This window comes from Rhodofomes roseus (assembly GCF_022264815.1).
Source record: "Rhodofomes roseus strain CIRM-BRFM 1785 chromosome Unknown C8Q71scaffold_11, whole genome shotgun sequence".
Lineage (NCBI taxonomy): Eukaryota > Fungi > Basidiomycota > Agaricomycetes > Polyporales > Fomitopsidaceae > Rhodofomes > Rhodofomes roseus.
Window position 1 is genome coordinate 692,199 of NW_025952967.1, and position 22,679 is coordinate 714,877.

General features: G+C 56.3%; 10 protein-coding genes across 10 annotated transcripts; 8 read left to right on the plus strand and 2 right to left on the minus strand.

Annotated features, from left to right (window-relative positions):
- Positions 1–54: 54 nt before the first annotated feature.
- Positions 55–1,159, plus strand: C8Q71DRAFT_708822 (SET domain-containing protein; the record flags this gene model as incomplete). Its single annotated transcript, XM_047920639.1, has 3 exons — positions 55–771; positions 822–911; positions 971–1,159. 3 exons carry the CDS (start codon positions 55–57, stop codon positions 1,157–1,159), a joined length of 996 nt encoding a protein of 331 aa, XP_047778549.1.
- Positions 1,160–4,223: 3,064 nt separating this feature from the next.
- On the plus strand, positions 4,224–5,763 carry C8Q71DRAFT_74392 (uncharacterized protein). The gene is made up of 3 exons (XM_047922911.1): positions 4,224–4,259; positions 4,316–5,011; positions 5,074–5,763. Exons 2-3 carry the CDS (start codon positions 4,709–4,711, stop codon positions 5,635–5,637), a joined length of 867 nt encoding a protein of 288 aa, XP_047778550.1. The 5' UTR covers positions 4,224–4,259; positions 4,316–4,708; the 3' UTR covers positions 5,638–5,763.
- Positions 5,613–6,605, plus strand: C8Q71DRAFT_74410 (uncharacterized protein). Its single transcript, XM_047922917.1, has 3 exons — positions 5,613–5,848; positions 5,900–5,961; positions 6,012–6,605. Exons 1-3 carry the CDS (start codon positions 5,790–5,792, stop codon positions 6,509–6,511), a joined length of 621 nt encoding a protein of 206 aa, XP_047778551.1. The 5' UTR covers positions 5,613–5,789; the 3' UTR covers positions 6,512–6,605.
- A 142-nt stretch (positions 6,606–6,747) lies between these two features.
- On the plus strand, positions 6,748–8,952 carry C8Q71DRAFT_708976 (cytochrome P450 monooxygenase; the record flags this gene model as incomplete). The annotated part of the gene is made up of 11 exons (XM_047920654.1): positions 6,748–6,958; positions 7,019–7,148; positions 7,208–7,399; positions 7,447–7,589; positions 7,643–7,764; positions 7,821–7,962; positions 8,053–8,219; positions 8,339–8,430; positions 8,490–8,618; positions 8,669–8,812; positions 8,865–8,952. The coding sequence occupies 11 exons, from the start codon at positions 6,748–6,750 to the stop codon at positions 8,950–8,952; spliced, it is 1,560 nt and encodes a 519-aa protein (XP_047778552.1).
- Positions 8,953–9,181: 229 nt separating this feature from the next.
- On the minus strand, positions 9,182–11,286 carry C8Q71DRAFT_74559 (Protoporphyrinogen oxidase). The gene is made up of 3 exons (XM_047923012.1): positions 10,893–11,286; positions 10,053–10,688; positions 9,182–9,991 (listed from the first exon to the last, which is right to left on the minus strand). The coding sequence occupies exons 1-3, from the start codon at positions 11,145–11,147 to the stop codon at positions 9,323–9,325; spliced, it is 1,560 nt and encodes a 519-aa protein (XP_047778553.1). The 5' UTR covers positions 11,148–11,286; the 3' UTR covers positions 9,182–9,322.
- A 1-nt stretch (position 11,287) lies between these two features.
- C8Q71DRAFT_74501 (C-8 sterol isomerase) lies at positions 11,288–12,737 on the plus strand. The gene is made up of 3 exons (XM_047922979.1): positions 11,288–11,558; positions 11,952–12,405; positions 12,459–12,737. The coding sequence occupies exons 1-3, from the start codon at positions 11,418–11,420 to the stop codon at positions 12,590–12,592; spliced, it is 729 nt and encodes a 242-aa protein (XP_047778554.1). The 5' UTR covers positions 11,288–11,417; the 3' UTR covers positions 12,593–12,737.
- A 289-nt stretch (positions 12,738–13,026) lies between these two features.
- On the plus strand, positions 13,027–14,039 carry C8Q71DRAFT_708603 (glutathione S-transferase C-terminal-like protein; the record flags this gene model as incomplete). Its single annotated transcript, XM_047920632.1, has 4 exons — positions 13,027–13,077; positions 13,137–13,487; positions 13,566–13,781; positions 13,842–14,039. The coding sequence occupies 4 exons, from the start codon at positions 13,027–13,029 to the stop codon at positions 14,037–14,039; spliced, it is 816 nt and encodes a 271-aa protein (XP_047778555.1).
- Positions 14,040–14,375: 336 nt separating this feature from the next.
- Positions 14,376–16,630, plus strand: C8Q71DRAFT_74458 (uncharacterized protein). Its single transcript, XM_047922951.1, has 6 exons — positions 14,376–14,532; positions 14,586–14,707; positions 14,773–15,334; positions 15,398–15,426; positions 15,494–15,758; positions 15,818–16,630. The coding sequence occupies exons 1-6, from the start codon at positions 14,523–14,525 to the stop codon at positions 16,489–16,491; spliced, it is 1,662 nt and encodes a 553-aa protein (XP_047778556.1). The 5' UTR covers positions 14,376–14,522; the 3' UTR covers positions 16,492–16,630.
- Positions 16,631–16,897: 267 nt separating this feature from the next.
- Positions 16,898–18,425, plus strand: C8Q71DRAFT_74463 (uncharacterized protein). Its single transcript, XM_047922956.1, has one exon. It carries the CDS (start codon positions 17,244–17,246, stop codon positions 18,177–18,179), a length of 936 nt encoding a protein of 311 aa, XP_047778557.1. The 5' UTR covers positions 16,898–17,243; the 3' UTR covers positions 18,180–18,425.
- On the minus strand, positions 18,284–21,553 carry C8Q71DRAFT_868644 (galactose oxidase; the record flags this gene model as incomplete). The annotated part of the gene is made up of 16 exons (XM_047928309.1): positions 18,284–18,803; positions 18,855–18,947; positions 19,001–19,124; positions 19,171–19,459; positions 19,512–19,651; positions 19,702–19,879; positions 19,931–20,149; positions 20,207–20,279; positions 20,343–20,395; positions 20,449–20,536; positions 20,601–20,662; positions 20,719–20,848; positions 20,904–21,003; positions 21,070–21,108; positions 21,175–21,327; positions 21,392–21,553. 16 exons carry the CDS (start codon positions 21,551–21,553, stop codon positions 18,673–18,675), a joined length of 2,034 nt encoding a protein of 677 aa, XP_047778558.1. The 3' UTR covers positions 18,284–18,672.
- Positions 21,554–22,679: the final 1,126 nt, after the last annotated feature.

The following is a 22,679-nucleotide window of genomic DNA, read 5'->3' on the forward strand; positions in this document are numbered from 1 at the left end:
ATCAGCGTACACCGCCCAACGAACTTGCAGCGCCCCGCAAGCTTCCGCCTGACAATGGACAGCAACGCGTCCGGCCTGTTGTCCCGGCGCACGCATCCTCCACCCTCCAGCCCTGGTACAGAGCTCGAGGCGCCCAAAGTCCTCGCATACTACGTCTGCGGGGTCAAGGACAAAGGCAAGGGACTTGTTGCTACCCAGCCTCTGCCAAAGGGTGCCGTCTTCCTCGAGGAAAAGCCGTTGTTTACGCAGAATGCGGGGTGCACGAACTCGAACATTCTCTCTGCCCTTGCGAACTGTACGCGCGACGAGCAGCGCGAGTACTTCACGCTCTGCAATGCCTACAAGACCAGCGGGAAGGTTCTTCCCGCCCTCGCGATATTCCAAACAAATTCGTTCCCGTGCGACGACTCACCGCAGACGGCGCCTTCAAAGCAGCGGCGCGGCATCTTCCTCACCGCCTCACGCATCAACCACTCGTGCACGCCCAACGTCGGGCGCATATGGGACGTCGAGAAGCAAGCTATGGTCTTCCGTGCCTTGTGTCCTATGCAGGCCGGCGAGGAACTGTGCATCAATTACGTTGATGTGTTGGGAACACGACAAGAGCGCAACGCAGACTTGATGGACCGCGTTGGGTTTGAGTGTGTCTGTGAAGCTTGCGCACTACAGGGTGAGGGATTGGCCCAGAGCGACCAGCGCAGGGGGACGATATGGCGACTGTACGACGAGGTTCGGATGTGTTTGAAGGAGCCTACGTTGGGCATGCGCAAGGTACACTCACTTTCTTCCTTGAAGTGACGTTCGCTCATTGCCACGTGCAGGCGAAATTGGCCCTTCGGCTCCTCCAAGAAGAGAACCTCGCGCTTTACGAAGCAACATTCTGCTTCGACGCCTTCCAGCTATGTGCCTTGGTGACTATCTCTGAGTCGATTGTTCCTCTTCTGTTGCTCACTTACGTGTACTTGGTAAGGTCTCGGACTTCAGCAATGCAAAGGCATGGGCACGCCGAGCTTGGGAGGCCTCCTGTGCCTCTACGGGACCTGACGGACCCGCTGCGCGGACATTCAAGATGTACTGGGCCAACCCGCGAGCCCACCGCCTCGCTGGGACAATGCCACGGATGGTGTTGAGCGGGCCTAATCAAGACGACCGTACTTAGTCTGAGCGTGTGTGCTTCTTCATCGTCTCCCTTACATCGCTAACCCAGACGCAGATATGTTCACCTTTACGTCTCCGTGCTTGCGCGCCACCATGACTTAGACCTGCTTGTGGGTCTTGAAGCTTGACTGGCGGCCGAACACTCCTCGTTGACGTCACCGTTGTCGTCGTCATCTTCCTCGTCTCCTCCCTGGGTGTCCGATGTCGGGATGGATGATCCTAGAGCACGTCACTAATCGCACTAATGATAGGTTAATTCATGTACGGCTTACCTGCAGTCCAGTGAGGGCGGCCCGTCAACAATTTCTTGACAGATGGTACATGTACCGTTCGGGGTATTATAATGCTTTGTGCAAGGACACATCAAACGTACGCGTAAGTACGGGTCTCGCGATCGGGTGGACAGCGCTCGTCAATGCGACCGTTCCCATTGTAGACCAATGTCACTAGTTACAAACAATGACAAACAAACCCCCCTTCCGGGCATTACCCCTCCAATGAAGTTCTTTTTATTCAGGAAGGCCGCTTAGCGCCTCCGCCAGCCGACGGTAAATCTCTCGAGGTAAGTTTACGCAACACACAAGATGCACTTCTGAGGTCAGGCGCCGTGTTTATGGTACAATCGCCTCCCATGAGCTACACATCCTCCGTCTGTCGTACGCCTCGCAGCCCCGCAAATGTCGCTGCTGAGTCTGCGACATACCACCCGGGCCGGCGTTATCCGACGGAGTGACGGGGACCTTGTCCGAGTCTGACGGCGCCAACCAGGCTTTCTGACCGGTTCGGCGTAGACGCGGACGCATTCAACGCTCTGGTGTTCACAGTATCAAGACCAGCCTCATTGACGACAAGGATGATAACAAGGTCCTCCTCGCGCGTACCTGGCTCATCGGGACTTTCCCGCAAGCAGAGAAAGTCTATGGCGACTGGTTGAACCACCCGAACTTCCCTTCGGTTGCCAAGGATAGCGAAGACACGAAGATCAGGGTAAAGTCGTTCAAATACCGTCTACACGCAGCTGAATCAATTCATTGACCAGAGAGTCTTCCTGTCGAGGGAGGAGTGGGAAAAAACTCGCGACTACCTCAAGCACGGCCGCCGCATACGTTCTCCATGCCATAGAGTGAGTAGAACAAGAATGTGTTATTTTCTATTCTGACGAACCGGGGAACAGGTTCACCTACGACGAAGTATCGCAGAGCCTCGTTCTAAACGCAATGCCATCCGCGCACACCAGGGGGATGCTGGACTTCAAGGAGGCTATTTTCAAAGCCATCGAACGAGCGTTGGGAAGCCATATCGTTGAGTTACTCGATCTCTCTGGTACTTCCCGCGCCTTCCGGGCACGCACGCGTACGGGGAAGGTTTTGGAACAGATACCAAACCTTGTGGTGACTGTCGGGCGCCCACTGGATGATATGATTCCCGTTTCCCGTAACGAGGAAACGGTCTACCCGGGAGATCCGCCCGCTGTTGGGGAGATAGACTGCTTCCGTTGAGAACTATGCAACTCGCAGAACGTGGCGCATGGTCTACACAAGGTGCGTTGATGCTAATAGACCCCCATTATATGCGTGTATTGAGCAGTTGCCCAGATGACCGGCTGGAATACTACCGCTGACGTTCTGCGACCGTCGGAGGCAGGGGCGGGTGTGCACGCTGCTCAGTCGATAGCTGGTGGGTCAGGGGATAGTGGCGCGTCGGAGGCTGCAGCCGGCCACTCTGGGCAGGATAGCGAGGATATAATCAAGAAGCTCGCCGAGTTGCCGCTCTTCATCATGCACTTCGAACAAGGCAAGATCCCCAGACAACTGGACGAGGCTGCAGGGAATCTGCCTGACGACGCCGTCCATCAGAGCAAGTGTTCATCGCCTAGGGCGCTGTGCGGTCCTATTTCCTGGGGTACGAAGCCGCGCACAGGCAAGCAAATCGTACAGTTCCCCGTTCAGTGCAGGGGACGACCTCAACTGTCTTCGTGAGGGGATTCGCCAGCGCAGGTTTGTCCAGCAGTTCATCGACGCTGGCCACGGATGCGTAAGTGTTTACTTTCAGTACGTAGTAGGCTCCTGATTTACAATCTATACTAGCATATCGTCATGAACTACGACGAGGCCAGCGTGAAGGGCGAACACGACGCATTCTGGCCTCACCTGGAGCACGCCATGCGGAAGGTCCGCATGATCGTCACCGCCGATTACTTGCGCAAGGTGCGCGTACAAAAGAAGAACTTGACGGCCAAGGAGATATTGGAGGTCCTCGCGGAGGAAGCTAGAGAGTTCGCGGAGAAGGTTGAGACAGAACCGATCGTCGATCCCATGCCCCTTCTCTTTGAATCACCCCGATGGACCTTCCTGCAGGAGCAGGTCATTCAAGTTGACACCGAACGCGTCGAATCGGAGCCAGTTCAAGGCGCGGGCGTTATCGATGTGCTGGGCAGCCCTGATGACAGAGGTTTCGCCGAGGATCTGAGCTCCCTCCTGACAACGTGGATATCAGACCCGTTCGATACTCCTGAGGATCGTGCCCGGAACTACAAGCTTCGTCGCATCGAATCTCTTCGAAACGCGGACAGTATGACCGTCCCGAAGCTGGGCAACGAGGCCGAGATTGAACAGCAGGCGGTGCTCGTACCCTGAGACGTCCAACGACGACGTCAAGCAAGCGGTCCTGGAGCGAGGGCGATCATGGTCGTCGTGTCATCGTCGCGGGATGACCGCATACCATTGCTCGACATCCGCGTCGTGATGGACCCGCTGCTGTTGCATGTCTGTCACAGTTATGCCCCCTGCCCGAGGTCGTCCCAACATATGCTGCGGGTGAATACACTCACCACAGGCACTGTGCCTTGTGTTGTGGTTATTGCTTGTTGTTTCCGACGGGCTGACTAAGGGGTTGTTGAAACGCCCCTTCCAAGGTCAGGTCGCCGGCCCGACGCCGGTGACTCAGTCAAACGGGAGTCCGCCACTGATCGAGGAGAGGTACTGGGGCAGTCAGAGGCAGTGCACCGCGCATCCCGGAGCGCCGTATTGCGCACATTCGTGTGCGTGTTCGTTTATTCGTCATTGTAAATCATCGTCCATCCGACCACTCTCGCGTAGCAGGTATGTTCTAGCTATCCTCAGAACAGTCTCTCCAGGCTGACACTGTCCCCTTGCAGACTGAGCCCTGTTTGTCCATATTGCGGTATACTATCTGCATTTAGGCTTTCGAGGCCTCCGGGCTATTCCCGGACGCCCAGTGCCTCGGCGAATCTCGACACGGATCAACAAGCGCCCTCCAAGTACGCTTATGTTTGGGCGCTAGAGCGTCACGATGGCCATTCGTCAGCCGTACTGGAGTTCCAGTAGCTCCGTATACGGGCGCGTGTTGTTCCACAGGTTCCCCGAGAGAGCAGAATTCCGTGATGGGTGCCGCGCGACGCGCCTTGCCTCCTTACCACCTCCTCGCTCGAGTCATATATTTTGTTCATGACTCTGCGCCCCTGATTTCCCTGCTACTTATCCCCATGCGCGCGTTCTGACATTGACATTGACACGGACTGACGATCATTATGTCTACCACGACGTCCTCCAGCGCGGCTACCGCGACCCAGACAGGCAACGACGGCGGGATCGGCAATTCGACGGAAGCCCAGAACGGGCAGCTCCCGTTCAGCTTCCTCATGACATTCATCGCTGTCTTCGTCTTCATCATCGGCTGCGGCTTTGGGACGCGTCGTCTCTCGATCGAGCTCCGGCGCGCGGTGGGCAACGCAGCGGGCCAGTGCCGCAGTTCACCTCTGGTGCCGGAACTGTGGGATGTTGTCCCGCGGAAGGCATGCCAGACAGCCATGGGCAAGTTCTACGAATTCTTGGTGAGCATCGGTGCGCGTTCGCTCCTAGACGGGCCGAATATTGACTGTGACTCCTTCACAAGCCGCTGTCCGTCGCATATGTCCGCGAGGAGAAACATGATCCCACTACGGAGCTGCCGTCATCGTCGACACCGCCGGTGCAAATACCGGAGCTCCCTCGAGGATATCGAATCTTGGAGTTCGTACCCTTCGTCTCAATATACATCGCCGTCCGCACACTGCGCCGAATGCGGCAGGTGCAGGCTGCTACTGCCGCTGGCACCTTCAACCCTTCTCTACCGGAGGCACCGCCCCCACCTGTCCGCGCAGTCAATGTCTCTGTGCTCATCGCAATGCCCTCGCCGTATCGACCAAATCCCCGGTATTCACAAAGCAGCAGCAGCTACTCCAAAGACATTGCGGACTACTCAATACCGTCGCTAGCCTACTCGTCCGAGCCGAATCCTACTGGGCTCGACGAGGAGTGGCGGAACAGTAGCGTGAGCACAGGCAAAAAGCGAGATAGCGGGTTCCCTGGGAGCTTCGAGGACGAGGACGAGGACGCGGCGTCAGGGGAGTTCGCGATAGGCGTTGTGCAGGTACCATGGGACTCGGATGAGGTAGATCTCATGACCCCACGACGATAGACACGTTATTCAGGTTTCATATACTACCTGTGGACGGTCATACGACAGGCCCATTTGCCTATTCGTGTATTTGTAGTACCCGCGTTTAGTTACTGGGAAGCCTGGCTTTCTGTCTAGTCGCCGCATAGATTGGATGGGATGCTGCTCAGCAAATGTGGCTCACGAATCAAGATGCGTTGGTGGCGACAATTGGCGATTTGTCCGTGACGAGGTCAGTCATAGCTTCAAACCGAATTTGGCCACAAACTACTCATGCCAACAGGTCGACGGCAGATACGACGCGACGCAGGATTGTTGCAAGTCTCAAGTTTAAGGGGGGCAGAGGTGAGTACACCCTACCATTTACCACGCTGCGTCTATTTATACTATCATAGGATGGCTTCGAAGTCGTCTGCCGCCCTACTACACAATACACTCTCCGTGGGCGGAACGCTCGCTCACGACACATTCTGTATGTTCCAACAATCGTGGCAATTCGAGGCCCCCGGAAGGCCCTTCGACGTATCCAACTCACGTTAGGTTACGTGCTTGGTATCCTCCGTACCCGATCGCCGATACTGTAAGTGTGACGCCCAGCCCGCGGACCGCTGGCCATACATGGCTCAGTGTACATACCCTCATCACTGGCAACTGCACGCGGATAAGAAAAATCGGCAGTTGGGCGACTCTCCGATGTGACGTTGTTTCTGATTCATCTGACCGTGACTGCGAGTGTCTCACCGATAAATGGATTTGGAATAGGGCTGTCTCGGATCGTCGTGGGGACTTACAAGGGGAACTATGTGCGCCGGTGTATCGGTGTTGGATGGGACGCTTATTATGTCTCTGCCGTCACGGTGGCAGCCGCGATTTCAATGACCGGACACTGTCTTGACACGCCGCTGCTGATGCGGGAGCATAGGTGTACAGCTATGCAATACTGGTGTAGGCCAATTGACCTCTGTGTCGAACACTTCGCACATGAACCGGTACCCGAGGTGTCTCAGGCGTCTCGCCGGCCCCATCTGGCCGCTCCTTGGGAATGGCCAGCCTCAGATATAAGGGCTTGTCTGCGATGATGAAGTACTGGTCAGGACATACTTCCCTACACTTCTCTGCGTGCGACCAGTCATGTCGCCCACGACGTTATCATCGGTTGCAAGCTTCAGTGTAATCGCACTCGCTGCGTACTGTTTCTTCCGTTACTTTCAGTGGGGAAATAGGTGTACCCGTTCGCTTCCATTGCCGCCTGGGCCAAGGCCTATCCCTCTGCTTGGAAATGTGCATCAGCTTCCCATGGATTTCCCGTACCTGCAGTTCAGGAAATGGGGACAAATGTTTGGTGAGTAAACCTCTATCATCGAGACGGCCCTAGTGGCCAAAATACTTATGCGACAAATAGGTGATGTCTTTTGCCTGAAGGTCTTTCGACGACCTACTCTGGTGATCAACTCTATCCATGTGGCGAAGGAGCTGCTTGCGCATCGGGGGGCGAAATACTCTGACAGGTTTTCATCCCACCTAATCACAGTGTACGTCACGGTCGTAACCATCGACACTCCCGATTGTGCTGACGCTCTCGTGTGGTCAGTATGGGTTTTGAGGTTGCCACGGCTTTCCTCGGGTATGGCGACACATGGCGTCGGCATCGCAAACTAATGCAAGTAGGCCTCGGCGACCAAGACGCGCTAGCTCGCCTTCGCCCTGTCCAGCAGCGGGAGATAGTTGGCTTACTGTCTCGCCTGTCGCAAGATCCGGATGCCTTTGACAGTCACCTCAAGCAGTAAGATAGACCCTCGTTCCAGTTTTACTGTGCTGATACCTTGCCAGCTTTACCGCAGCATTGATTATGGGCTCTGCTTACGGGGAAACGGAGGATGAGAACATCCTCAGATACGCAGAGACCATTCTGCACACCCTTGTCACTGTAATAACAACTCCAACTGCTGTCGTGCTGGATTTTCTTCCGTTCTGTACGTGCTAAGTTGATAGACTCAATCACCGGACCTTGCTGATTATTGGACAGCAAAATACGTGCCCTCATGGGTGCTCAGTGGCCTATTTAACGCGGGACTTCTGAAGACACGGCCGTTGCTGGTTCATGTCATGGACTCAGCGTTTGAAGATGCCCGGACTCGGACGGCAGCGGTGATCCGGCTCTAGCATATGATGGGGTAATACGTGATCATCTGACTATGTCTTAGGCACTTGGGAAAGACAAGGCATCGTTCGTTGCAATTGCCACGGAGGCGCAAACATTGAAGTCAGATACCAACTCGGATAATGATATCAAGGTGGCAGCCTTCACGATGTTCATCGGTCAGTCAAATTCCCGCTCGTTCTCTGGTCGCAGTCTCACCTCTACACCGCCTGTAGCTGGCTACGAAGCGGTGAGTATCGACAAGGATGTCCTCCCGAAAATCACTGTGCAGTTAGCCATAACACTAAATTCATTCCTCGTTCAAATGGTGACTCATCAAGACGTGTATGCGAAGGCACAGCGGAGCATCGATGAGGTTGTAGGCAAAGAAAGACTTCCTGACCTCAGCGACAGGAATTCATTGCCCTATGTGGACGCGATTCTCAAGGAAGTCTATCGGTTGGTGTAGTTGCTCACTAGGTCTGGCTGTAACATTGGCTCACACTCTGTTGGAACCTAGCATCAACCCGCCGTTGCCTATCAGTGCGTCCTACAACCTACAAAAATATTACCTCAGCTGAGATCAACCTAGGCATCCCACGACGTCTCATGGACGACGATGAGTATCGCGGATATCACATTCCGAAAGGAACATCGGTCATAGCTAACATTTGGTACGTACTATAATACTCCTCGCATGGATCCGTTTAACTAAGGTTTCGCCTTTATCCAGGCAAATGGGGCGTGATAGTAACTACTATAAGGATCCCGACACATTCAACCCGGACCGATTCATCGACCCCAAGCCCGGGTCCCTTGTAGAGCTTGATCCACGTGAATATATATTCTCATTCGGACGACGGTACGCAATTTAAGCCTGCAAATCCTTCTACTCTTATATGCAAACTTCAGGATCTGTCCTGGACAGCGCTTTGGGGACGATAGCATGTGGTGGACGATAGCGAGTATCATTGCCACTTTCAATGTGAAGAAGGCTCTGGACGCAGATGGCAAAAAAATAACGCCTTCTATGACCGTCTTACCGGGCTTGACTAGGTGCGTGCCCTTCGCTCGTTGTGACTCGCTATTGATATGTGTCTCTGCGTAGCCACATTCAACAATTCCCGTGCTCAATCCAACCTCGCTCTCAACGGGCTCTTGAGCTGATCGCAGAGAGTGCGATTCATTTAGAGTAGTCGCGGCTGCACACTGTGTACGTATTCGCGTTGGCCAGTGACTCAGCGTCCCCCAGCATACGCAGCCCACTTCAGGGCATATCTGCATGACTACTCTGCATCACATCGATATGCACACCACGCGGTATCCCGTGGTTAAGTTACTCAACATCGAAGAGCAGTACCTCCACTGCCAAATTGCCGACATTCTTCATGACCAGTTCCTCGCCCGGTTCCCCAATGATGTACGCGCCGTCACCCTGCGTCTGAAGCGGCGAATGTCAATGTTGCAACTTTTTGTTTCGCGTGATGCAGATGCAGAATAACGTCCCAATGCATTCGATGACAAGTCGCAACGCAAGGTCGAAAGGCTGGAGCATCTTCGTCGCTTTCACCAGTTCCTGCCCACCGTCCTGCCCGCCTCCACACACGCCGGCACGCTCACCCCGTCCACCCCCGCCCCGATGACCTCCGCCGCCTCTCCCCAGCTCTCCCTTACCACCCTCCGCATCTCCGCAATACGTGCGACATGCCCCGGCGTCGGCGTCGGGATGCACGCTTCGTGCGTCCGCACCCTCACCAACAGCGGCGCCGGGAGCTGCTTCCCGAGATGACGCGAGAGCTCGTCCAGGAGCCGCCTGACATACTCGCTGCTCAGAGACCCGTCCCCGTCGACAGGCGGGGGCGCGAACCGTCCGCGCGTGTAGTACGGCCCGCCGAGCATTACGGTCACTTTCGTTATGGGCGCATCCGCGGGATCTTGTGTTGGGAGCGCGCACGAGTCGAAGACGGTGCCCAGGATCCCGAGCGCGTTCCCGTCTGCGTAGTCGGAGGCAGGGCGCGGGACGAGGTAGCCGAAGCCGGGCGGGTGGAGGGACGTCGGTGGGCCGGGGAACACGATGTTCACGACGGTCACGGAGGAGGTTGGGTTGGCGGTGAGGTGGGGCAGGGCGGGTAGTGCGCGAGAGGAGGACGAGTGAAGGAGGGCGTTGAGCGCGGGGAGGGGGAGGGAGGACACGAGGTGGGAGGGTGTGAGGGTCGTGCCGGAAGCCGTCCGAATCTGCAGAGTGTACATATTGAGTCGGCTTGCAGACAACAAGTGATGTGGGATGTGGGCATACCTCGAAGCCATCCCCGCTCTCTCCCTTACCCAGACTTACCGCACCATCGCCCTTCAAGACCCTGACGCTCTCCTTCCCCTCCAGATCCCTCTCCAATGCATCCACAAGCTCTCCCGTACCCTCTTTGAACGAATACACGCTCATGCCTTGCATCAGCCCCTCCACCCCACCCAACTCATACGTTCCTTCCTTCACTTCACCCGTATCCTTCCTCCTCGCGAGCGCAGTAGCTATCATTCCCCGGATCACACTCCCGCCGCCCGCCTGCTCGTACTCCAGCATCTGCGGGAACGCCGCGCGTATGCTCAGGTCGCGCGCGTCCGCGGCGTATATCCCGTGTATGAGTGCGCTTCCGAACGTCCGCGCAAATGTCCCGCCAAAGTGTCGTGTGAGGAAGGCGTCGGTCGACTCGTCCTCTTCCTCTGCAGCGCGGGGAGGGCTGGTGCCGCGGGAGAAGGCGTCTTTGAATACTGCGCGGACAAGGGTGGGTGCTAGGGGAGAGGTGAGGAGAGAAGCAAAAGACATGGGGATGCGGAGGAGCCCAGGGCTGCCGGGGAGGTGCAGGAAGCGATTGAGTGCTGCGGGTGCGGTGCGCGGGACGGTGAGAAGGGAGGGGGCGAGATTGAGGAGGTTGACCTGAGATGGAGATCAGTAGGACTGCGACGGACGTTTCATTTGGATGATCTACCATGAAGTGACCGCGACGAATGCCGGAGGGATATGGCATTAGTTTCTTGCTCTCCGGAGCACAAGTGACCGATGACACACCTCTCCGCTCGCGCAAAATTCCTCCATGGCCCCTCGCTTCTCAATCAACGTAGTTAAGAGACTTCCACTCACAAGTTCAAGCACGGCCTGCCCGCCTGGCCTTAGCGTCCTCGGGCCCGACTCCAGCAGGACCCTCGCCGTCCGTACTGACGATCCTGTCTCGGAGGGCACGCGTACCTCTACGCGCTCGCTCATCACCCATCCTCCCAGTCTATTCTGCTTCTCTAAGAGAGTAATTTGCGTGTTTGGAAAGCGTCGCGAGATATGGAACGCGGACGAAAGGCCGGTCAAACCACCTCCGAGGATGGCAACGTGCCTTGGGGGCATGGCTAGTCTCTTCCGACGAGGTTTTGAGCACTATGAACGACTAACACGTCTAAACATTGCTTGGGAATGTTGTCCGAGGTGGTGGTTGAGAAATGTCACGGTTGCTGACCAGACCGCACCGGCCGGCGACGCGTCCACAAGCGCCCACGACGCGTCGAAACGCGACCGCCGAAATGGTACGATGCACGCGTTGGCGCCCACCCGCCAGCGCCGCTATATTTCTCAGGCAACACTGTTCTCTGTCAGCGCGTGCCACGTCCTCGACTACCCATGGCCTCGAAGACGAAATCGCGGTCGACTTCAGCAGCGCAGCCCGAGGGTGGCGCGTTCACCTGGGCGACGAAATGGTTCGTGCGCATGGCGTGGCTGACGGCCGCATGGGCGGTGTGCAAGGGCTTGGATGCGGTTAAGGTGAGTGTTTCGGGCGACGTGTATTCTGAGCTTTGTGCGGAGACGATATTGGCGTGGGTTGTTCGGGAGCGTGCTGCTGCGGCCGCCATGCCAGCGTAGCAGAACAGAGGTACTGGGTCTGGGTATCCCTGTCACCTGATGCCGTGTGGATGGTCGTTGCTGGCGTACCATACAACTTTGGTCGCTCAACACACTGCGAGCCCACATTGTCCAAACAGGACTTGGCCGACGCGGACCTGCCGCCAGCGCGAACCGTCTACTTCCTTCAAATGACATCGTGCAATGGTTTGGCAGCTTGTGCGTCTTCAAGTGCAGTCGACGCCCAGGCTCGAAAGCATATTCTCGCATCCTCACATTGGCTATCGAGGACCGTGACTGACGCCGCCTCCTCAGGACCGTTGGTACGTGCTCGACCCAACGAGCCTACACGAACTCGCACAAGCCGCCGTCGCCTCCGCCCCCGAGCCGAACGACATCAACTACATGATCGACTACATCGTCACGAACCTCACCTCGACGTACGGGTCCTCGCAGATCGCGCTCAACACGAACTCGTCCGAGTGGGTGCTCAGCAACGCGGGCGGCGCGATGGGCGCGATGTACATCATCCACGCGAGCGTCACGGAATACCTGATCGTGTTCGGGACGCCGCTCGGCACGGAGGGCCACACCGGCATGCACACCGCCGACGACTACTTCAACATCCTCGTCGGCGAGCAGTGGGCGTTCGCCCCGCCCTCGCTCGAGATGGAGCGCTACCCCGCTGGCAGCGTGCACCACCTCCCGCGCGGCCACGTCAAGCAGTACAAGATGCACGAGGGCTGCTATGCGCTCGAGTATGCGAGAGGTGCGTGATGTTCGAGCATGGAGGAACCTGGGAGCTGACAGGCGTGTTGGTAGGATGGATCCCACTCATGCTGCCATTTGGCCTTGCGGATGTCTTCACGTCAACGCTGGACGTATGGTCCCTGTACCACACCGTTCGCATCACCGCGCGCGAGATGTTCAGAAACTTCTTCATCGGCAAGGTCTAGACGCGCAAGAGTAATATACATACGGAAGCATCTACATGGCTAATTTGTTCTCGGCGTCGCTCTGCATATCGTTGTACACCTGAGTCTTGACCTGCGAGAGACGCGTAAGAAACCGCGACACGGATCAGCTTGTGGGTCGTCGAGACAGAACTTCTGAGAGTTCGCCGCGAAGTCACCGTGTACTTCCTCTCGCCGGCGCCCAGGGCGGACCCGCCCGGTCCCAGGAGTCAGACCGTCTGCGTATGGTAGGCATCCCAAATACCATTCTTGACGTCAGCGTCTGGAACGCGCCAGGGTGTGTAGATTCTGATATAAAACGGCGTCGCGACGCCCGCTCCATGTCAACTGCCTTCGCCCACCATTGCACCAGCCATCTACTACGACCTCTTATCCGCCTCGCAAACCCGCAGCACACACTCAGACTTATCACAACAATGTCGCCCCCAGAGAAGAAGGCGAAGACGGGCGGATACAAGCTCTACTATGTACGTTCCACATCCAACACTACGATACGACGTTCACGCAGTACTGACTCCATCGACAGTGGGGCGGCATCCCCGGGCGCGGCGAGTACATCCGCCTCGCATTCGAGTACGCCGGCGAGTCGTACAGCGAGATGAACACCGCGAGCAAGCTCCTCCCGACGATCACGGACCCCGCCAAGGTCGGCTACCCGCCGCACCTCGCGCCGCCCGTGCTCGAGCTCCCCTCGGGCCGCTTCCTCTCGCAGACGCCGGCGATCCTGAGCTACCTCGCGCCGAAGTTCAAGTTGGCGGGGGAGAAGGGGAGCAGGGTGGTCGAGGCGGGCCTTAGCGAGGAGGAGAGGGAGGAGGCGGAGGAAGAGCGGGCCACTGTGAGCCAGCTGACGCTGACGGCGCTGGATATCTGCAACGAGGTGCGTTCGAGCGTTCTCCGTGGCCAATCGGGGTCCAGCATCCCAATGATAGAAGAGCGAGACTGACGGCGTGGACAGGCGCACGACGTGCACCACCCGATCGCGTCGGCGCAGTACTACGAGGACCAGAAGGAGGCGGCGCTCGCGCGTGCGGAGGACTTCCGCAAGCTGCGGATCCCCAAGTTCTTGAAGCACCTCCAGAGCGTGCTTGCGAGCAACCCCGCCACGGCCGTGGGCGCGAAGACGTACCTGGTCGGAAAGCAGACCACTACCGCTGATCTCGTCCTATTCCACGTACGTGTCCCTTCCCTGCCTATGGAAGTCGCGGTTCGCTGATGTCGGTGTGTTAACCAGGTCATTGATGGGCTGCTGTTCGCTTTCCCGAGGCGCATGGGCGCGGTGAAGGAGAGCGGCGAGTATCCCGACGTGTTTGCGCTGTACGAGCGTGTGAAGGGAGAGAAGGGTATCAAAGAGTACATCGCGAGTGGGCGCAGGCAGAAGTTCAGCTTGGGTTTGTTCAGGCACTACGAGGAGCTGGATGCTGAGGAGTGAGCGCGGCCAGCCCTACAGTGACCAAGAGGAACGACAGGCAGCCAAAGGGACTGTATTTTTAGTGTAGAACTAAGCGAGCGTTATATCGCTAGCAATCGAAGTTGCAGCAAGGCTGTAGGGTATGGTGTATAGGCTCTGTCCGCTCCGGCTGGGCTCGAGGACTTCATGTTGGTCTGGCCACGGCGAGACGAATGTAGCAAGCAGTCCGGTGGTCAAGTTCTTTCCATTGGCTGCGAATGTACTTCTGCGAATAGTCGAGTGTTGTCAGTTGAGACGATAGTTTGTACATGCGAGAAGGCGAGCATGATGATGGGAGAGGCGACCAAACCACCGAGCGCTCAGCGCGTTACGTATGTATGGCCATTGTGCGGCCTCGGTTCTAACCATCGTAGACAATGTTGACCTCCTCCTTCGCCTACCTGACTCGCAGCTTCGCGCCATAACAGACAACTGTGTCGGTCGGATGGGAACTGCGTATCATACATGACCCAAAGTGCGTAGTGGGGGCAGGACGAGACTGAGTATGCATCTCATCTGTCTTTGCAGACACAAATGGCTCGAGCAGCCATGACATTGACTCGGAGGGCCTGTTTGGAGAGGATGCCAGCACGATATTCTCCTCTCTCCAGCTCTCATGCGGACGCACCATCCCCAACCGGCTCGTCAAGGTGAGTTCATAGGCATACACACTCCCCGCGCAGCACTGACCAGCGTGCATACCACCCCCGCGTAGGTAGCCATGTACGAACACATGGCCGCGCTCTTCGGCGGGCCCCCGAACGACGCGCACCTCCAGCTCTACGCGCGCTGGGCAGCCGGCGCGTGGGGCATGGTCTGTACGGGGAACGTGCAGGTCTGCGGGGACCACCTCTCCCTGGGCCGTGACATGGTCGTCCCGACACACCTCACACCCGAGACGGTCGAGCCGTTCGCGCGGCTTGCAAGGACGATCCAGTATGGGAGTGCGGAGGGCGAGGAGATAGCAGGAGAGAAGAAAACGTTGGCGGTGATGCAGCTCTCGCATACTGGGCGGCAGTCGACGAACGTCATTGGAGGCCGCTGGCCGTTCGTGCCCCCCATGGCGCCGAGTGCGGTCCCTGTTGGGCGGAAGCCGTCGGAGAAGGAGGGGGCCGGGTCGGCGGGGCTGTCTCGCTTGGTGCACACTGTGTTCTTCCAGACTCCTCGTCCGATGAGTTTGTCCGATATCGAAGACGTTGTGGCGAACTTTGTGAGAGGGGCAGAGCTTGCGGCCGCCAGTGGATTTGACGGGGTGCAATTGCACGCCGCGCATGGTTGTAAGTAGTGCTTATGGTGTGGCATGGCTGTTCAGATAAGTTGACGGCACATGCACACCGCAGACCTCATAGCTCAGTTCATGTCGTCCAAGGTATGTTTTCTTGCCTGCATTTTGGACATGCTAGTCACTGAAAATCTCGCACCCTCCATCCGACCAGACTAACAAGCGCGAAGACAAGTATAGCGTTCCGGAGAATGCACTTCGCTTCTTGCGCGAGATTGTCTTCGCCATTCGCGAACATAACAAGATCCCCCGCGACTTCATACTGGGCATCAAGCTGAACGCAGCCGACTACGTCGACCGCCGTAACGCAGACCACAGCACAAGTCAGCCCAATGAAGCCCTCGAGCATGTCCGCGAGATTGCTGAATGGGGAATGCTCGACTTCATCGAAGTCAGCGGAGGCGACTACGAAGACCCCGGTGCGTACGCGCCGAACAGAGTGCCACCCAGCCTGCTGACGACCCCTCCCACCGCGCAGACTTCATGATGAAGACACTGTCTCCCAGACAGGCGTTCTTCACAACGTTCGCGCACGAGGTCAAGCAGATGCTCGCCGCGTCCCCGTTCTCGAAGCCCCCTCTGATCCTCCTCACGGGTGGTCTGCGCACGCTGCCTCTCATGTCTTCCGTCCTCAAACACGGACACGCGGACCTGCTCGGTATCGGCCGGCTCTCAGTGCTCTGCCCCGACCTGCCTCGCACGCTCGAAGCCGCCATAGCGGGTACCACTGAGCCAGGAAAGTTTCCTTTGGAACCCCTGCCCGAGCCTGACCTTGGATCGCCCGTTGCACTACCATCTCACCGGAGTATATTGCATCACGCACTAGCTGCCCTCTTCAACCTGCTTGCATCTGTCCTCACTCGCTGTTGGGCCCTGTTCCCCATCCAACTCCCGAAGCTCGTCGGCGCAGGGACAATTATGGCGTGGTACATGGTCATGATGCGGCGCATGGCCGTGCGGAAAGAGGTGGATTACAGTGTCGGCGGCATCGAGGCCGTGCTTAGTATGTGGCTGTGGTTCGCACCAGACTCTAGATCTGGTGCTCGGCGAGGTCGGAGGGGGTTCGTGGGTGGCGTGCTGGAGTCGTGGTGGGCGATGGGCGCGGTGGGTGTGATACTGGGCTTTGTCCTTGGAATCGGTTTGGCAATATGAGGCTTGCCAGGGATCTTCCCGAATCCCGATCACCGTGACGATGATGAGTCGGTGCGATGACATTAATGATTCACACACTCCATCGCACGAGGTAAGTACTATATAGCTGTTGAGATCGCGTCAGATGTGATCCAGAACTTCTGGTTCATCCGTGTGAGCGACCATCAATCGACGTAGAGAACCTTTCAGTGAGCAATCCTGGGGGTCTACCCGGTTGTCCTGCGTCGTCATACTAGTTGCTTGGCCTTTGTGTATCTGGTCAGTCGCGGTCCTGTACATGTCAACGACTTGGTCCATTACGAAGCCCTCTATAATGTGGTAAGGCGATCTACCTTCAAGTTCAGGTCTCTGATCACGCTAATGCATGGCCCAGTTCGACGGCACCGACCATTCCTGCGGACCTCGTCTACCACATCCTGGATCACCTGTGGAATGACCCATGGACGCTGTTCAACTGCGCCCTAACATGTCGGACGTGGCGAGACGCCAGCAGACGACTGTTGAAGCGAGGCCACGTTCTCACCATCAACAATTTCGAGAACCTCGACCGCATCTCCAGACTGCTAAACAACAAGAAGACGCGCCACTTCTATCGCGACCTGCAGCAGCTGTACATCGCGGACGACAAGGAGAAGCCGTTCTTGCACATCCTCCCTCTCCGCCTCCCTGGCTCGCTCCTGCCTAACGTGCGGCTCCTCCGACTGTCAAACATAGACTGGACGAGTCGCAGGCCACACTCCAGCACGCTCGCTATGACGACTGCGTTCGCGGCGGTCATTGACATCAGTATCGATGGGAGCCGCTTTGGCAGCTCCGCGGATATCCGACAGTTCATATCGGCATTTCGCAACTTGACCGCCCTCGAGCTGGACGGAGTCAACATATTGTCCCCTGTCGCTGGGCCAAGGTACTTGGATCTGTCCAAGGCTGCCTGCTCCCCCGTGAAGTGGTTGCGCATGGAGAACCTGCATCTCTATGCAATACCTCGAGGAGGTAGTACTGCGATCGCATATCTGGTCTTCCTCAACCCTATACTCGATCTGTGTTCGACCTTCACGTCCTTGTCGATGCTCCATATCCGAAGATGCACCTTTGGGAGCTTCGACGATTTGCGACGATTTGTCTGCTGCTTCCCGCGGCTCCGTCAACTGAAGATGATGGACGTCGGGTGGGACACCACCTTTCCCCGACGTTTGACTCTGCCTCTTCTTGACGAAGGTCCAGGACTGCTGAGACTGGATACGTTCCATGCAAGGGTCGCGTCATATACCCACGGCGATCGCCTGCTCCAATGGCTTGCCACGAGCCTTCCCAACCATACCCTCGAGTCGCTTGACATCAGACCATGCAGCGCATCACTTGTAGGACGAACCTTGCGCGCAATAGGTGGCAGCCTAGAAAGACTAACACTGTATACTACCGCATCAGACGGTGAGAATCTACCCACATTGTCAGACGTATCGCTGACACAACCCCGATGTAGAAGCTGTGACCGTGCAGACTATCTACGGCAAAACGAGTCGGTATATCCTTCAGATCCGGATCAGCGTCCGACAAGACACGCCCACACTTCAGGTGTCGCGCCTTGCAATGCTACAGGCGCTTTCAGAGTTCGACGGCATCACTTGCGAAGTACGCCGCATCGACTTGCGCATCAATACGGACTCGCAGACATTCGTCCCGCATGACCCATTTTCCACGGGTCAAGGTTCTTTTGGAAAGAAGACTGCAGGAAGCGTAATTGGTAGTCCGATCTTTGCCTCTGTTGAGCGAGTGACCGTCGACCTGGAGCGCTATCCCCTCCTGAAAGGGACGGAGACGTCGGCCTTACGAGAGGCACGAGACGAGATCCGTCATTTACTGTCGGGATGGGATAGTCGTGGCGTTCTGTATTTCTCATATCCGTCGTGCTATTCGGACAGCGGTGACACTACCAGAGAGAACGTGGATATTGGAGAGGATGTTGGCGTTGACGACTGGGCCGTTTGGAGGGATAGCTGAAGGACATAAAGTCATCCTTTTCACCTCTGTAGAAATGTAAAAGGACAACGCTGAACGAGAGAGCAAATATGTAGGTTTGCAGTGCATCGATCTCGGAATGTCCATTGGTGATATGCTGCAGTGACCATATGTTGTATCACAGGGCCATAGGGCGTAAATCTAGAAATGCGTGCTTTGAGGTTACCGTCGGTTCCGACTCTGACCACTGGATCCTGAAGGTCCTGCCGCAGCCCCTTTGCGCATTTCCTCTTCATCCAAACCAGCCTCGGCGAGGATTCGTTCGACCTCTTGCAGTATGGGCTTGTATGCAGCTGCAAGGAGGGGCTCAGCCGATGAGAGCATTAGCAAAGCATGAGTCTTACCGTAACGTTCCTCTGCGAGCGTAAACCCGTCTCTACGGAGTAGCTTTCCGCGATTGTCGCTGCTCCCGTAAGCCTTCTGTGTCCAGTACTCACCTACGGATGGCATTTCAGGATGAGTAATACGAGTGGGTCGAACGTGGACGTACGTGATCGGGCATAAAACATAGCCAATGTCTCGCCCGGAAGAGGGGTGCTGATCACATCCTCTGCGGACCGCGTGTTATCCTTTGCCACGCCCATGAATGCAGTTGCCTTGGATCGCAACTCATCCTGTCTGCGTATGAGACATGACCTAGCGTTATGTGCTATAGCGTACCTCGTGTTCTGTCAGTTCTACCATTTCTTCTGCTGTGATGTCTTCATCTGGCTCCTTCGCGAGCTTCTGCGCTTCCTCGATGGGCTCGTCCACGACTGTCTGCTCGTCGTCGTCATCCTCGTCATCGCTTTCATCCTCGTCCTCGTCGCTGCTCTCGTCGTCGCCGGTTGTAGCAATGGTGACATCGCTGGGTTTCAAGCAGGTATAACGATCCATCTTGTCCAGTTGAAGTGAATAGAAGTCGTCCAGGGTATACTCGCGCGACGGTCGCTCGAAAATACCACCGTAGCTGATGCGTACGTCAGCCGTTGTTCGTATGAAGGAGAATGTGGAGTGCCTACATGTACAAGGTGTTGCGTAGCACCGCGAGCATCGCGTTGTATCGAGGCATAGGCCTCGTGATTTCCGGATCGTCGGGATCCACGTCATCGCCAGCAGGCATGGGTGTTTTCTTGTTCGCAACGGCATGATCCCTGGGCGACTGGAAAGAGGTCAACAACGCTAGTCTCAACGGCATCGTGGATTTCTCACCTCATCATCGCTGCCGTACTCCGTATCACTACCGAGATTCTCGTCCTCGATGTCGTTCTGACTTCGACTAGCTGCAGCTGCAGGCTTCTGCTTCTTCGTGCTGCCACCGCCCTTCTTCTTTGGCTTCTTGAGCATCATGGAGACCCATTGCCCGCTGCCGGTAATCTGATAGCCATACCTGTGCCAACCCCGGTAAGCACAAGACAGTCGACAGTTCATGAAGACATACAGGTCGTTATGGAACACGCTCTCTAGCGTTTCTTCACTTGTGTCGTCATCCGTAACACCACCGAAGAGAATCCCTATGTTCTTCGCCGCCCACAGAGCCATTGTGCACCCTGAGCGCAGAGATGGTGTAAATGCCGTTGTCCTTCGTTTCCGCTTCTCCCATTTCAGTAATAAAGGCTCAGCTGACGACTTCCCTTCCTTCGCCTCGTTCACAGTAATTCTGAAGGTATTAACGAGCTCTTGAAACCCGCAAGTAGATGGTGCGGTAATGACATACCTGAGAAACCACGTATCGTCTAACATGATTCCGATTGGCCGACTCCCCTTGGGGTACTCCTTATAGTATCCACCTAGAAGCAAAGTAGAGACTCAGGTCAATAGCTCATCCTTGCGAGCAACAACGTGAGGCTCACCATGCAACAGAATGCCGTCTGCAGTGGGTAGGAAGGAGAAACCACTGCGTGGACTGCCATGCTCTGGTCAGCAACCTTTGACCAGACCCAGGAACCAATGGCGTACGAGGGTTTGTGATCAACATCTTTGAACTCGACTTGGCGCCACTTGTACTCCTGAGTATCGAATATCCACAGGTCATTCAGATAGTTGGCTGATTAACGAACGCATGGGCCGGTCAGCCATATTGGACCCATGGAGACATGTAATTGACTTACTCTTGAACCCTGGATCATAGAATCCACCGAATAGCACTACGTAGTGTTTCCACATGGCCATCCTAGTAAAGCCAGTATGAGCTCCCTGATATGCTTCCTACGCGGAGCATCCGCGTACCTGTGCCCCGAGCGAGCTGTTGGCCGCATTTTGGTCTCGATTCGATCCCATATATGCGCGGAGATGTCGAAGCACCAGAAGTCACGGTAGTGGTGGAACGAGTTCTGGTACAGGGACGAGAACTCGCCACCTAGGCAGTGGTAAAGTCAGCCGCATAGAGCATCCAGATGGTTTGATGAACTGACCAAAGAGGTACAGCTTTCCGCCTCCAGCAGGGGAGGAAACGACCGCATGTGCCGAACGAGGTCCCGGACAAGTCGGTGAGACAAACTTCCGCCACTCATCCTGGAGTAGCGACAGGAATGAGGTTCAAGTATTGATCTAGTAGTCACCAGTGTACTAGTGACATACCTTTTCCGGCGAATATCGGAAAACGTCGTTGTAGAAGTACTGCAGGGAAGTGATCAAGGGCTGAGCGTCGCTACTCGGAGAGTCAGAACAAATGAAATTACGTACAGCCTTATTATCATCAGTGAAGAACTCCCCACCAATCGCCCACAAATAATTTCCAGTAGGACATGGCGTGAACGTAGCGTTCGCTCGTCGGCTCGGAGGGCCCTCCACGAGCTCCTCGGTGACCTTATGCGCCTCCTCCCACTCTCTTTGCATCTACTGATCCCGACCCGGAACATCACTCTTCATCTGAAAAGCTGGCGCGCAGGGTAGGACATACCTTGTCAAGGATCCCCTCGAGGTCCTGGTCATCCTCCTCCTCCTCTCTCGACTTCCCCGCTGTCTTCTTCTCCTTCCGCTCAACCTTCTGCACGGCTTTCGCTTTCTTGGCTGCTTTCGCAGCAGTCTTGCTTATGGCCTTTGCCACCTTCTTTTTGGCCATGGCGCACTATAGGAAACCGACTTGACGAATATTGTTTAGATGTCGAATCGACGTTTTGGCAAGGACTCGGAGATGTTTACCGGAGCGATCCTTGAATTTGAATATTGAGCGCCTGGCAGTCAAATTCGCTGTGCCTTACAGCCAAACTCATATTGATAGACGTTTCGCGCTCGCGCGAAGATACGTTTCCGGCCGAGGTGCCGGGCTGCCGCGCCACAGCAGCCACCACGAGGCAGGCTGCAACCATCTGCCCCGGTGCGCAAGACGGGAAGCTACTACTTTGTACTGCTGCGTGTATGCTCACTGACTACCCATGCTTGACGTTATTGCGGTTTTGGGAAGTCATGTCGCGCGGCGCCACACGTGCGTTTTTTGCACGCGGCGACCTCTACCTTCGGACGGCCATTGCTCCTCAACGCCTGCGAGTTTCTGCTTGATTCCTATATATTCTGGTTCTACTCGTCGAGCCCGAGGGCATGGTGCAACTCAATTTCGATTTCAACCAAGTCTCAAAATCGCGGTTTCCTAGCACCACGGTGACTTCGGACTGCAATTGCGAGCGAACGCAACATTGGGTGGGGTCCGCGATGGTACGGAAGGGTGCAGGGGGATACTACGGAGGGCACAGGGCAGAAAAATTAGAAAGTTACCGTGAGTTCTCGTTGTAGCTCGCGCCGTCGCTGTGCGGCTGCGTGCTTGACAGGTCGCCGACGCAGGTCGGCCACCGCAGCGCAAGGGCGTGAGGCGTACCCGCATGAACGCCCCGATGGGGTGTATAGAAGGCCTACGGAGCGCATACACGCCGTTTCGGGGTACTTCTCCCGCTCCCCGTCGTTGTAGTGCACTCCGCGCTGGTGGTGCCTCCGTCTCGGCCCCTGTACATCCATTCTCGATCCACTGGCATATAGCATGTATCTACTTGCAAATTCTCCTGAAGAGTAATATATTCCTTTCATACTACTGTTCCGCAACCTTCAGGCCAGCATCGCCGTCAACATACATCACCATCAATGTACATCGCCGGCTAGGCGCCTTGTCGAGTTCAACCCAAACCACCATGCCCCACACGGTCTCTCTGTCAGAGGATCTCCTCTGGCGTGTTGTGTTTCAACATTATGAGAGGGGG